At 40.9% G+C, this 15,592-nt stretch overlaps 1 protein-coding gene across 2 annotated transcripts in view; it reads right to left on the reverse strand.

Moving 5' to 3' along the window:
* The window catches only part of Nfatc3 (nuclear factor of activated T cells 3), a 78,886-nt gene that overhangs the window by 8,132 nt on the left and 55,162 nt on the right, over window positions 1-15,592 (reverse strand). The window contains exon 10 of one of the 2 annotated variants that reach the window (XM_051201473.1): window positions 6,331-6,434. The exons of the other annotated variant lie outside the window; for it this stretch is intronic. Within the exon in view, the coding sequence (XP_051057430.1) occupies window positions 6,334-6,434 (101 nt within the window). The 3' untranslated portion in view covers window positions 6,331-6,333. The remainder of the gene's footprint in view (window positions 1-6,330; window positions 6,435-15,592) is intronic. 2 annotated transcript variants of the gene reach the window in all.

Genomic DNA, 15,592 nt, shown 5'->3' on the forward strand with positions numbered 1-15,592 from the left:
GGTATCTGGATTTTTCTGTTGTCTCTATACTTTTTTGTTTGTTTGAGAGAGGGTCTCATTGTGTAGCCCTAGTTGTCCTGAAACTCAATATATGGACCAGACTGGCCCCCAATTTACAGAGATCTTTGTGCCTCTGCTTCCCAAATACTGGGATTAAAGGTGTGAACCACCATACCCACAGCACAATCCGTTCACTAGTAACTGAAGTTTATTTAGATAGTTTCAAACTGCATCTCTTAGCTTTCCCTTTTTAACTAGCAAAATTTCTCCAATGTAATGTGAGCCAAAGGGTAGAGTATTGTCTTCCACATCACCTGCTTGGCTTCCCTTTTTCTCCCTTTCCTCCACTCCTTGCAGAGGATCAAGTTTTAGCCATCAAAGTGGTGACTGCTTTGATAAAGTTTGGGAGAAAAAGAAACAACAAATCAAAAGGAATCTTAAATCCCTAACTTCCAGGAGATCTGAGGGAAACTTCTATTGTAATAAATCCATTATATTCCAGGCTCTGAATTATGCTAGCTTAGCAAATATGAACAAAAACAAAGGCCAAATGTTAGGGCCCAAGCCTTTAATCCTGATATTCAGAAGTAAAGGCAGGTAGACTTCTAAATTCAAGGCCAGCCTGATCTACATTTGACTTCTAGATGAGGCAGAGTTACACAGTGAGAATATGTCTCAAAACAGACACTAAGATTTTGTTTTGGGGAAAAAAAATGTCTATTTAGCCCTGGATGTTCTAGAACTTGCTATGTAGACCAGGCTGACCTTGAATTCAGTGATCACCTGCCTCCAGAGTGCTAGAATTAAAGTTGTATACCATGTTTTTACTTTTTGTTGTTTGAGACAGGGTCTCCTACAGCCCTATGCAGCCTCGACCTTGCTATGCTACTGATCCTTCTGACTCTAACTTTCAAGTTTGTTTGTTTGTTTTTGAGACATGATTTTTCCCTGTTGCCAATTCCTAAGCTCAGATTGTCTTTCTGTCTCATTCCCCCACAAGTGTAGGCCTATCCCCAGACCCAGGGTTGGTCAGTTCCCACAGTGAACTCACAGTAAAGATCTCTTCCTACTATTAGACACTCAAGTTCATGTTTATACTTGAGCCACATCCCCAGTCCTAATAGAACTTTTTAAAAGATTTACTTACTTACTATATATATACAGTGTTCTGCCTGCATTCCAGAAGAGGGCATCAGATCTCATTATAGATGGTTGTGAGCCACCATGTGGTTGCTGGGAATTGAACTCAGGACCTCTGGAAGAGCAGCCAGTGCTCTTAACCATCTGAGCCATCTCTCAAGCACCAAATACAATTTTTTAAACTTTCTTTTTATTTATTGTGTCTTTCACATCACGCATCTCCATCCCATTCATTTCCCATTCCTTTATATCTGCCCTCTGCATCTTTACTTCCAAGTGTTCATTGTAGAGAGTCACTAATCTGTTTCAAGGCCTCTGGTTTCTGCCACACTGATGCTGGGCCCTCACTGGAACTCCTCTTGGTTACCCTGCTGCACTATGTTGTGGAAATCTTGTAGTTTTGGTTCTGCAGGACTGGTCCCTTCATGTGCTCCAGCAGAGCACAGAAGGGGTAAATGTTGGGGGTGAGTCCACACAGAACCCTGGTTCTGGGCCCAATAGTTGCAGGGTTGGTCAGCCCGCCAGCTCTCCCTTGTCCTCACTATCAGGGTGAGCTCTCCTGCATTGACCTGGATATTTATACCTTGCCAGAAGAGTCAGGGCCAGTTCTCCTGCTTTCATGTCCTCAGGGTAGGTTCTCCCACACCTATACCTCAAGGCCAGCTCTACCATGGTGTTGCCTGGGGTGTCAGAGGTGTAGGGGCCACTATCACAAGTGCTGCAGTTGATGAGGGCCAGGGACAGCTATCCTGCTCTTATAGTCTCAGGGCCAGCTCTCCCACCTACCTCAGACACTGATGGATGTTGGGGGGGGCATCTCTCCCCTGCTTATGCTACCACATGACAGTAAAATGGATATTTCTCCCATGCTCACAAGTTTGGGGCTGGCTCACCCACACCTCTGCCAACACGAATGACTCCCTGTTGCCCAAGCACAGTACAGGGCCTGCTCTTCCAAGTATTGCAGCTGGTGGGGGGACAGAGGGTCCTAATAAAACTTAAAATTTACTCTGAACTCTATAAAGCTTAAAGTCATAGAATATACTGAAAATATGCATAATGATCAGAAGATAATCTTCACTTTTTACATAAGAGAGTCTAACACTAGGTAAAAGAAAATTACTACTTTACATAACCAATTAAGGGAGATATAATATTAATGGTTAAGACTTCACATTGAAGCTGGGCATTGGTGGCTCACGACTTTAGTCCCAGCACTCAGGAGGCAGAGGCGGGAGGATCTCTGTGAGTTCGAGACCAGCCTGGTCTACAGAGCTAGTTCCAGGACAGGCTCCAGAGCAATACAGAGAAACCCTGTCTCAAAAAGCCAAAAAAGATTTCATTTTGAGCCAGGTCGTGGTGGCACAGGCCTTTAATCTCAGAACTCAGGAGGCAGAGGCAGGTGGAACTCTATGAGTTCAAGGCCAGCCTTGTATACAGAGCTAGTCAGGACAGCAAACCTGCAGAGAAACCCTGTTTTGAAAAACAAAACAAAAGACCAAACAAACAAACAAACAAAACCTCTTTGTACAATGTTAAACAGGTCTTCTAAAAAAATTCTGTTTAAATCTGAAGCTGAGACAACATTTCATAGGTATTTGAAAGAACATTCAAATATTGGCCTGTACCATTTCCTATCAGCAAAAACTGAAATTTGAAAAAATAACTTCCTTTCAATTTGGGTTAAGGTATGAGACTGAGAAGTTTCCCCAAACCCCTGCTATGGATCATACTCAGAGCTCCTGCATGCTAGGTAAACATTTTATAACTGAGCCACATTCCTGGTCCCATAGAAGAATCAATTTATCGTTTACTAATCTAGTCTACTGATGGCCCAATAATATGAGCTAAACTTGAGTTCTAAAGTCATAAATCATTATTATTCATCCTGATACATGTACTTTTAATCCTTTGCAAGACCTCACTCTATCAATGTTCTTTATTACTTTCCATTAATCATTATCATCTGCCTTCCTGGATCCTTCTTTGTACTTAATCTGGGTAGGTCAGCATCTCAAAAAAAAAAAAAAAGCAAGCAAACAAAACATTAGATTGAATTCAGGGCTTCTAGAAGAGCAACAAGTACTCTTTTTCTTTTTTCTTTTTTGGTTTTTCCAGACATGGTTTCTCTGTGGAGCCTATCTTGAAACTAGCTCTTGGTCTCGAACTCACAGATATCCACCTGCCTCTGTCTCCCGAGTGCTGCCCAGCTACAACGGAAAAGAGTTTTGTCTCTGCTTTGTTTTACCTTCTACTAACTATACACACATACTTTTTTTTTTTTTTTTTTTAAAGCAACATTCTAGTGATGACTATCACTATTGACAAACTGCTGCTCTACATATAGGAAGAACATTGGGTTAAACACTAGAACTGGAACTCCCTATGTAGACCAAGCTAACCTTGAACTCTCAGAGATTTACCATCTACCGCTGCTTCCAAGACAGAGTTTTAAGGCTGGTGTTTAAAGACACAGGACCACTCCCAAAACAAAATTATTTTAAGTCCTCTGGCTGTAATTCTCTAGAGTTTTCCATACTGAGCTAGCTAGCTAATTTTATGTCAACTTGACACAAACTAGAGTCTGCAGGCAAACCTGTTGGGCATTTTAATAAGTTGTAAATGATGTGGAAGGGCCAAGTTCATTATGGGTGGTGCCACCCCTAGGCTGATGGTCCGGGTTCCATAAGAAAGCAGGCTGATAAAGCCCCAGCGAACAAACCAGCAAGCAGCACCCCTCCCTGGCCTCTGCATCAGCTCCTGCCTCCAGCCAGGTTCCTGCCCTTTTTAAGTTCCTGAGTGCTCTCACTGCTTTTGATGGCAACTGTTATATGGAGCTGTGAGTGAAATAAAACCTTTCTTTCCCAAGCTGCTTTTGGTCATGGTGTTCATCACAGCAATAACAATCTTAACTAAGCACACAACTCTCCTCCGGTAAACACTATTCCTATCATAGTCAGACAAGAATTATGTGATACCAGGATAGGCCCAGTTTTTTTTTTTAAAGAAGCCAGAAATCCAGGGTTCTAATGTTCTGTGATAATCAGGAGGTCTCAAACTCCTAAAATATTGGGGCTGAAGAGATGGCTCAGGAGTTAAGAGTATAGACTGTTCTTTCAGGGGACATAGGTACTATTCCCAGCACCCATGTGGTAGCTCAAAACCATCTGTGACTGCAAATCCAGGGAACCAATGTCCTCTTCTGGTTTCTACAGGCACAAGGCACACATGTGATACACATGCAAACCAAACATTTATACAAAAAAAAAAATCTTAAAATACTGAGTATTAATCATGATTTTTATGGCCTTTTCTAAATATAAATTCATGGCAGCTGATGACAATCTGTAACTCTAGTATCACGGGCTCCAATGTCCTCTTCTGGCCTTAAAGGGCACTGGAAACATGTGGTACACAGACATACAAGAATGCAAAATACCCAGATATATAAAAGAAATAAATTAATCTTAAAATCAGATTCTAATGTCATTTAGGTAGTTGCAATCTACCTATTTATAATTTTTCTTTTTTTTACATATTAATAACTTTTATCACATTTTTCCTCTCCCCAATACTGAGGATTAAATCCAGACTTCTCTACATGTTAGACAAACACTCTAATAATTTTCTGTTTTGGGTGGAGCCTGGTGGCATAGTCCTTAACCCAAGTATTAGGAGGCAGAGGCAAAACAGTCAGATCTCTGAGTTCCAGGACAATCTGGACCAAATAGCAAGTTCCAGGTCAGCCAGGAATATATAGGGAGATTGCAGAAGAAAAAGAAAACCAGATGGTAGTGGTGCAGATCTCTGAGTTTGAGGTCAGCCTGGAGGTCAGAAGGAGTTCCAGGGCAGCCAGGGCTACACAGAAAGATTAAAAAAAAAAAAAAAAAAAAAAAAGGAAGAGGAAGGAGATAATGACAAGGATGACGACAACAAACAAAACATAATTTTGAGATACTCTCATTAGGTTTCCCAAATTATCCTTGAACTTGACATCCTCCTACTTCAGCCTCCTCAGTAGCTAGGAATATGGGCATTCACTACCATGCTCACCCTTGTCATTAAAAGAATCTGAAAAAGGAGCTGATTGTTCTAACAGGGAAGACTTCCTAGGTAGCTATTGAGGTTTAGAAGCCAACGGCCATGGTCCTGTGTGTGTGTGTCTATGGTTTTTTTAAGATAGGGTTTCTTTGTGTAGCTTTGGAGCCCATCCTGCACTCACTCTGTAGACCAGGCTGGCATCGAACTCACAGAGATCCACTTGTCTCTGCCTCCCTAGTGCTGGGATTAAAGGCATGTGCCACCAGTGTCCAGCTGTATACCTATTCTTATATAAACTATGCTCTACTTGATGGCTTTCTTCAAGGATGACTATTCTAGGATTTCAGGATGACATCCCTGAAAACCGGACAGTTTTCTGCTTTACTTTTATTATACATTGTCTTATATCTATCTAACTAATGAGTATTTGATCAGAAGTGTATAGGCTCAATACACCTGATCAGCAACCAAACTTTTTTTTTTAATTGCACTTATTGTGTATGCGTGCACCAGTGCCCATTACTACATACCCATGCCTGTGTGCTCATGCCACAGTGCACTCATGGATGTCAACGGACAATTTGAGGGAGTCAATTCTCTCCTCCCACATGAATCCTAGAAGCTGAACTCAAGTTAGGCTTGGAGACAGGTACCAGACCAGCAACTAAACTTATTCAAATACTCAAGCATTAAGATTTATATATTGATGGGCTGGAGAGATGGCTCAGAGGTTAAGAGCACTGCCTGCTCTTCCAGAAGTCCTGAGTTCAATTCCCAGCAATCACATGGTGGCTCACAACCATCTGTAATACCTTGTGCCCTCTTCTGGCCCACAGGGAAACATTCAGGCAGAACACTATACATAATAAATAATCTTAAAAAAATATATATACATATATATGTGTGTGTGTGTCTCCTCTTTGTTCTAACAATTTTAATTAATACTTGCCTCTCATTAAAACTAGAGCCTTAGTGTGGTTGGATTTTAAAAGCTGAATCAGTCTAAGTGTACCTACAAAGAAAATGAATGGGCCTACCAAGAAGATGCCTGTGCATACCCCTCTTTTGTCTAGCACATGCAAATCCAGCCATGACATGCAAATACCAGACTAGGCACAAGAACAATGACACATTTCAATCAACACTCACCCTCTAGATTCTCCAGAAAGGAACTGGACATGAGAGCTCACTGTGATTAGGCCATTTCTCTGTTGAACCTGATGGCTGGTGTTCCAAGTCAGACATAAACTGGTCTGTGTCAGAAAAGACAACATCACTACTGAATGGAACAAACCAGAGGATAAAAATCTACTACACTGTCTAGCATAGTTGTTTGTCTTGTTTTGTTCCCTAACAGCAGAATTTAATTTTCCTTTACTTATATAATGGCTATATTTTACTAGACAATCTAATACTGGAATCTAATACTGGAATAAGGGATGATTTTTAATAAAAAAGGTAATGCTTTTAAATGAGTTACAATCAAGGTTTTTTTGTTCGTTTGTTTTTTCTTCTTTTCCTTTTGGTTTTTGAGAGACAGAGTTTCTCTGTGTAGCCTTGGCAGTCCTAGAACTCGCTCTGTAGACAAGGGTGGCTTGGAACTCAAAAGATCTATCTGTCTCTGCGTCCTAAATGCTGGGATTAAAGACATGTACCCCAATACTTCACTAAAATTATGGCTTTAAGGAGGTAAATTCAGTTTTAAATATATAGTTTTTATTACAGTAGATAAGAAGTTCACAGGCCTCCTCCTTTGACCTATTCTGGGCCTTTACTATACAACACAAGAATTCAACTTTGGAAGGGAAGAATCTGTATGTAGCATCTCTAAACATTAATACTCTCATCTTAAGCAAACAAAAGATGAGCCAATTGAGTCTATGGGGCCCCTAGTAATGGAACAGCATTTATACCTAGTGTACGAATGGACATTGGGAGCCTACTCCCAACAGAGGGTTACTCTCTCAGCCTAGACAAAAGGCGGAGGGCCTAGGCCCTATCCCAAATGATATGACAAGACTTTGATGATCCCCCATAAAAGGCCTTACTCTTTCTATGGAGCAGAAGAGGGATGGGATGGGGGTCAGTGGTTGGGGGCATAGGAGAATGGGAGGTTGTTTCTAATTTAAACAAACAAACAAACAAAACTGCTTAAAAAAAAAAAAAAAAAAAGATAGCCAGGCATTGGTGGCACACACCTTTAGTCCCAGCACTTGGGAGGCAGAGGTAGATGGATTTCTGTGAGTTCGAGGCCAGCTTGGACTCCAGAGCTAGTTCCAGGACAGACTCCAAAAGCAACACAGAAAACCCTGTCTCAACAAAACAACAAAAAATAGATGAGCTAATTGTAGTGAACCTTACAAAGGAGGTTAAAAACAAAACAAGAACCAGAGATTCATCATGTAATTGTTTTGTATCTCAAGCTTTCCCCACCTCAATTTCTAAGAGACCAGTTAAAATTATCCATTCTAAGGGTACCCAATCTTCTTATTAAGGAATCTTCCAAAACAGACTTTAAAGTGTGGACAGGATGCATCATTTGGGTAAATGAACATATACATTAGAAGTATAGAAACAAATGAAGAGGCTAACAGACACTGGAGGCCTTTTGTAGCTTGGCTTAGTTGATGACACTTCAAGATTGTGTTTCATGGAAAGTAAGTCTTCCAGACATCCTTCCAGCTCCTTGAAGGTGTGTTTATAGATCAAACAAACAAAAAACCTAACAAACATCAGGATGAAGAGATGGCCCAGCAGTCAAAAGCATGTACTGCTCTTGCAGAAAACACAAATTTAACTCTCAAAATCCATATCTGAGAACCTTTGAGGATCTAACACCCTCTTCTAGACTCCAAGGGCACTTGCATACTCTCATATACAAATACTGACCCAACCACACCTACCCACACATAATTAAAATTAAAAAAAAAAAAAAATCTTGAAAAATAACCAAAAGAGTGAACTTCAAAAATTAAAGAGGACAGAATACTTTCTAACTCATTGCAAGACATTATTACCCAGTATCAAAATTTGACAGACTCTATAAGAGGAATGGGAGTATGGCTCAGTGGTGGACAACTGCCTTGCATATGAAAAGCCTTGGGATTGATCTGAAAAAATAAAAACAAAACAAAACAACCAAGCATTGGCGGCAAAACACCTATAGACAAATCTAATTTTAAAAATTTAAGCACTGGGCATTCTTCTAGAAGAACCAGCACCCATGCAGTGGCTTACAACCCTTTGTAAATAGTTTCAGGAGATCTGATGCCTTCATCTTGCCTTTGTGGGCAAGCATATATGCAGAACAAAACACCCATACACATAAAATAAATAATAATACATTTCTAAAAAAATTAAAAATTTAAGCTGGGGCTGGAAAGAGGGCTCAGAGGTTAAGAGCACTGGATGCTCTTCCAAAGGACCTGCAACCACATGGTGGCTCACAACCATGAGATCTGGTGTCCTCTTCTGTCCTACAGGTATACATGCTGGCAGAACACAACACACATAATAAATAAATAAATAAATCTTAAAAAAAAAAAAAAAAAGTAAAATTTAAGCTGGGTCTGGTGTTACATACTTTAATGCCAACCCTTGAGAGGCAGAAGCAGGTGTATCTTTCAGTTTGAGACCAGTCTGATCTATAAAGCGAGTTCCAGGGCAGCCAGGACTACACAGAGAAACCTTGTCCTGAAAACCAAAAAAAAAAAAAAAAGCTTTTTCAAGATAAAAATAAACTAGGAACAGAATAATTTCCACATAATAAAAGCTAGCAAAAACGCTCACAGGTGAAGAACTGGAAGTTTTCCTCAAAATTAGGGGGGAAAAGAAATAAAACTATTTCTATTCACAAATATCATGATCTACATATAAAACCCTAAAAGATAATGGCAGTAGTGGAACACACCTTTAATCCCAGCACTAGGGAGGCAAAGGCATGTAGATTTCTGTGAGTTGCAGGCCTGCCTAGTCTATTGGGAGTTCTAGGAAAGCCAAGTCTATGGAGAAAAACACTTTCTCAACAAACCAACAAAACAAAAACAACAAAAATCAATCATAAAAAGACTCCCTCTACACACAAAAAACTGTTAGTGCCAAAAGCTGTCATAACAGCACAAACCTATAATCCCAACACTAGATGGAGTCAGAACACCAACCCCAACCATACAGCTAGTTCCAAAGCCAGTCTATGCTGCATGAGACTCTCAAAAAGTGTTAGTTGGGGGCTGGAGAGGATGGCTCAATGGTTAAGAGCATTTGTTACTCTTGCAGAGAAACATCTATAACTCTAGTTGGAAGGGATATTGAGTCTCTTCTGACCTCTACTTGTACCAAACACAGACATGGTGCACAGATACACATGCAGGGAAAACATTCATAAACATAAAATAAATAAAAAAAAAAGATTAAAAAAGTATTTAAAGTTAGTGCTAATTTTGGTGTGGATATTAAATCAGCAGACATGCACATAGATATAACCTTCTTGTTCCCTTCCTTCCCTCCTTCTTCCCCACCCCCCAAAAAAAGCAACCAAACAAACAAACAAAAAAACCCTCCATCTTAAAGTTTATATTGTTATGGCTTGAATGTGAAATGATCCCCAAAGACTCGTGTATCTGAACATTTGGTCCCTTTAAATCAAAACACTTGGTGGCACTATTTGAGAAGTAGTTATGGAACTTCTTTGTTTTTGGAGACAGGGTTTCTCTGTGTAACCTTGGCTGTCCTGAACTCACTCTAGATCAGGCTGGCCTTGAACTTCCAGAGATTCTCTTGCCTCTTCCTCCAGAGTGTTGGCAATAAAGGCCTGCCCCACCACAGCCTGGCCACTTCCTCTGCTTTTCATATGTGATGAAGATATGATTTCTCTGCCACCTGCCATCTACATTTTATTGTAGAGTCTACTTTCATTGTAGAGTCCAGTCAAAATAAAAAATTTCAGCCAGGTGTTGGCGGTACGTGCTTTTAATCCCAGCACTTGGGAGGCAAAAGCAGGTGGATCTCAGTGAGTTCGAGGTCCACAAAGAAGAGTTCCAGGACATCCAGGTTCATCTACAGATGAACCTTGTCTTGAAAAACAAAACAAAATAAATAATAATAAAAAATTTAAAAATTAGCATTAAAGGAGACTATCAAGACATCCAAAAGACCTATGAAGCTATGTAGGTCGAGGACTATGAGGCCCCCAAACAACATAGAAATTGCCACTGATGCTGACTGCCTAACAGAACTAGCTGGCAACACCACATGCTTTGGTTGCAGAATACAAAAATAAAGCTAAAACTAACAGCTTCTTCCTTACTGGAGAGCTTTCACAATGCTGAAGATGTTATGTAGGCTGTTTGGTGAGAACTGTCATCAACAGTCTTAGTCTACTGTGGATTCTATATGCTATACCACTTACCTGCCAAAAAAGATAAAACACACTGTTGAAATAGAGGCATAACTGCTGTGAAGATGAACAACTCCTTTCTGAATGAATTAATAAGGCCTGTTCCTAAGAAGAGAATTCACATCTGACACTGTAAACCTGGGCAAATGCCAGTGGCTGGTGAGATCATTAAGAACCTTGTGGGGAAGCTACTTGTGTTTTGAATGGACATGATAACCTGCCAAACTGCCTTCTAAATATTTGTTTATGTCCATATATTAGTGTTGCAATCAGATTTGGCCAGAGCTTTTTGCACTGAATGGCTGCAAAGTGGAGAAAGCCCTGAGTGAATATGTGTTTTGACATGGGCACAACCATGTCAATGACTACAGCCTCAGATTTATGGAAAATGGCAAAGACTTTCCCCAAGGGTGAAGCTGAGAGGGATGGCAAAGCCTTCCTTTGGTCCATGTTTGGGCATTGACAGTATGTGCAGAAAATGCCCACTATAGCTTTCTCTATCCAGATATTTATGGCCTGAAGACTATTCCCCTACAGAGACTGCTCCTACTGAGATTAGCAAACCTGTCATCTTAATTGAGCAGTACTTAATAACCCTGCCTCTTTGCTGAAATGTATACAATAAACATGCTGAGTTTCTGGGTGCTGAGGTCCACCCCAGCTTTTCTGCATGTTCATATCTGTCATTTCTTTATTTCACTACTGCCCCAATCAGGTCAAGTCCCTATAGCTATGCCAAGGACCCATAAAGTGGGGACCTCCTGAATAGGGACATGAACATGGACACCTGACTATGGGGAACTCTTATTGGTCAGACAAAAGAATGCTCTAAGCAATGGAATAAATGAGAGGAAGAAATAAGGATAAAAGAACAATAGAGCGGAGCACATTTCAATTCGTTAGGTGTAATACACTGGGAAATATAAAATCTAGAGACAGTTATATGTTGATGCTTTGGGAGATTTTTGGGAAACCTCAGATGTGGGATGGTAGCATTGTAGCTTTATCAGTTCTTAGACTACGTTCAGGAGACTGTATCCTTGGTTTCCAGGTGAAGACAAGGTAAGTTTGGCTACTACAGAAAGAAATAAGAGAGCGGTTAAGGAGTAGAGCATATTCCCATTTTTGTTTTGGGTTTAATTGTTTTCATGTTACAATGAGCAAAAACCAAACCAACCACTGAAGGTTACAGATACATAGTGGTGAAGATCTGGGTGGGTAGCTGTGTTAGCCACATGATTTGGCCTCCAGAGGCCTAAATCTTCAGAGCCTAGACATGACCTCAACATAATTGTGGCTGCTGTTCACTAGAGGGCAGGAAGGTAGTCAAAAGCATGGAGTGGGAAAAGACAGATGGAAAAGGCATGTACCCAAAGGAAAAAAACCTTTCCTTTCCCTTCCTTCCTTCCTTCCTTTCTCCCTCCCTCCCTCCCTCACTCCTCCCTCCCTCCCTCCCTTCCTGGACAGAGTTTCTCTGAGTAACTCCAGCTGTCCTGGAACTTGGGAGAACTACCTGCCTCTGGCTCCCTAGTGCTAGTATTAAAGGTGTGCAATACCACTGCCCAGCATCCAAAGGGAAAACTCTTGAAGACTTTAAACACTGCATGCTTTGCATCTGGCATCCATGCAAGTAGGATCAGTTAGGGGAGGAGTCTAGTGGTCCTATGCTTTTTCATCCAGGGGGTTTGGTCACATCCTCCTGAACCTGTTTATATTGAGTCCCTCTGTTTTTGAGGGTACTGCTCTAATCACCTGGAGTCCCAATAAGCTCCATTCAATTACTTGGGGTGGACTCCAACCCTGCAAATTAGGAAACAGAATTAGTTGGTATTCATTTAATGAGTACTTGGACTCATCATAATAATAGGGAAGGTGAGGTCAATTATGTTGGCACATCCTAGAAAAGCGAAAGGTTTATTTATGATCAGATTGGTTTCTCCTGCTAATATTGCAAAACTTATCCTTAATAGTCTTCAAGACTTCAATCCTTTATACTTATTAAAACATTCTTTTTTTTGGGGGGGGAGCACTGCAGCTGTCATGAGCTTCCTTCTTAATCATCCTTATAATCTGGCATTAAGCATTACAGTAAACTGGACTAAGTATTAAGATCCATTCTGAACATCTAAAAAATAAGGGAAAAATATGGGGAGCAGACAAAGCCCTGAGTGAATAAAGTCCTTTGTGAATGTGTAGTGTTGCCGTGGGCATGGCCATGTCAAGGACCATAGCCCTCAGACCCAGGCTCAGAAGGATGGCAAAGCCTTCCTGTGGCCCACTGTAGATGGTGATGTCTACAGAAAACAGTTGGTAATGTGAGCAGAAAAATAGCTTTCTCCACCCAATATTTATGGGCTGTACTGTTACACTAGGATTAGCTAAACTTGTCTCCTTGATTCAGCTATATTCCATAAATCCTGCCTCCTTGATCAGCACTGTGCAATAATGCTGCCTCTCTACTTAAATGTATAATATAATACACATGTACATGTATTATATAGTATAATAAACAAAATGAGCTTCAGGGGTACTGAGGCTTCTCAATCAGAAAGACCAGTCCATCCAATCTTAGCTTTTCTATGCATCTGTCTTTTCATTCCCTTGCCAATTTAGTCAGGTCCATTTCTAGATGTGGGGGGGAAGGGAATAAGGAAGGGAGGAGGGTAGGGGGAAAACTTGCCTCTGGGGACAGGAGCAACAGGAGAGAGGAGAGGTGGGGGGGGGGAGTGGAGAGAAAGGGAAGAAGGGAGATGGGACAGGGAGAGGGAAAGTAAAAAGAGGTAGGAAGAACCCTTTTATAAGGGAACTTAGTGAATGTGCACAGGAGGCACTCCTAGCGGCTACAGCTAAGGAAGTATCCTGTCAGAACCAAGGACAGGCCAGTACCGATGCCTTAATACTTTTCTTCCCATTTAAGACAGGGTCTCTTTATTTTGTAGCCCTGGCTGTCCTGGAACTCACTATGTATAAACCAGACTGGTAGATATCCTTCTGCCTCTGCCTCCCAAACGCCGGGGTTAAAGTCATGCATCACCACACCTAGCTGAAACTAATTTTCTTTTACTACATATCCTAGGGTGGTAGTGGCTTAAGGTTCTGAATCCTTTGCAACAATCCAAGTCTACATCATAAGCATTTGGTTTTGTTTTGTTTTTGTTGTTTTTCAAGACAGGGTTTCACTGTGTAACAGCCCTAGCTGTCCTGGAACTCACAGAGATTTGCCTGCCTCTGCCTCCCTGAGTGCTGAGAATTAAGTTGTGTACCACTACCACCAGACTACATAAGCATTCTTTATTAGTATTTCCAACTTTTGAAATTCTTCATCATAATAAATGTTTGAAGGCTGATGATACATATATGTATTCCACAAGAGGTCCCAGTATTCCAGTTAAAGAAAAGGCTCAGTATTATCTAACTTCCTATATTCCTAGGACCTATAAATGGAGTAATGACAAATCTTATTGATGACCCAGTGGCTTCCTTTATTATTTAAATATAATTACCTAGGGCCAGCAAGATGGCACAGAAGGGGCTAAGCAGTGGTGGTTCAGTCCTTTAATTCCAGCACTTGGGAGACAAAGGCATATGGATCTCTGAGTTATAAGCAAGTCTGGTTTACAGAGTGAGTTCCAGGATAGCCAGGGTTGTTACACAGAGAAACCCTGTCCTGAAAAACCAAAAAAAAAAGGCTCAGAAGTTAAAGATACCTGCCACCAAGCTCAGTTACTGAATTTGATTCCTAGAAACCATATGGTTGAAAAAATAAAACTGACTCCTATAAGTTGTCTCTGACCTCTACAATCATTTCCAGGGAGTCTCCTGACACACACATACACACAAAATAAAATGTAATAAAATATTTATGTAAATACAATAAACACTAGTGTAATCACTATCCAATAAATGCACCAAAACACTGATGTAGTGTTATTCTCCATAATAGTTTCCTACACCCCAGTCAAGGACCCTGTTGTCTCAGGGTTTCTACTGCTGTGATGGAACACCATGACCAAAAAGAAAGTTGGAGAGGAATCATTTTATTAGGTTTACACTTCCACATTGCTGTTCATCACTGAAGGGAGTCAGGACAAGAACTCAATCAAACAGGACAGGATCCCAGAGGCAGGAGCTGATGCAGAGGCTACAAAGTGGTGCTGCTTACTGGCTTGCTTCCCATGTCTTGCTCAGCCTGATTTCTTATAGAACCCAGGACCACTCACACAGGGATGGCCCCACTTACCATGGGCTGGGCTCTTTCCCATTGATCACTAATTGAGAAAAAGTCTTACAGCATTTTCTCAACTGAGGCTCCTTCCTGATGACTCTGGCTTTGTGTCAAATTGCCACACAAAACCAGCCAGCACATGTGAACCTTGTGTTTATTATTCCTTTGCTTTTAAAAGGTATCTGGCAAGCCAGGCATTGTAGCAGACATCTATAATTCCAGCATTTGGGAGCCAGAGGTAGGAGGGTTATGAGTTCAAGGTAAAGCTGGGCTAACTCAAGGCTCTACATTTAAAAAACAAGGAAACAACCCACAAGCACCTACTTGTTAACACTAACATACAGCACTGAAGCAGCTGAGGTGACATCCAGACTGTTAACTTCAGTGACTGACCTACATTCAGGATTAGTATGTTGCTGCATAGAGACAGCAAGGGCAGTGTCAGTTCTCATCATAGCAGCAGGCTGAACTACATTAAACACAAATGCTCTTCTCTGATGGAAGAGCTGCACTACTAGTCTAATAAAGGAAAACAAGTAGGAGGAACATTCTAATGGAAAGTTGTCATAGAATTTAGTTAGCCCAATCACAAATTAAAGCTCTGAAACAACTAGTGTAGTTATACAATACCATAATCTTAATTTAAAAGTGTAAATCAGAACTGTTATTATTTCTATATGTTACAAAAATCATGTTTTGGGGGTGGAGAGATGGCTCAGTAGTTAAGAGTGCTGACTGCTCTTCCAGAGGTCCTGAGTTCAATTCCCAGCAACCACATGGCGGCTGACAAC

Source organism: Phodopus roborovskii, unplaced genomic scaffold, assembly GCF_943737965.1.
Source record: "Phodopus roborovskii unplaced genomic scaffold, PHOROB, whole genome shotgun sequence".
NCBI lineage: Eukaryota > Metazoa > Chordata > Mammalia > Rodentia > Cricetidae > Phodopus > Phodopus roborovskii.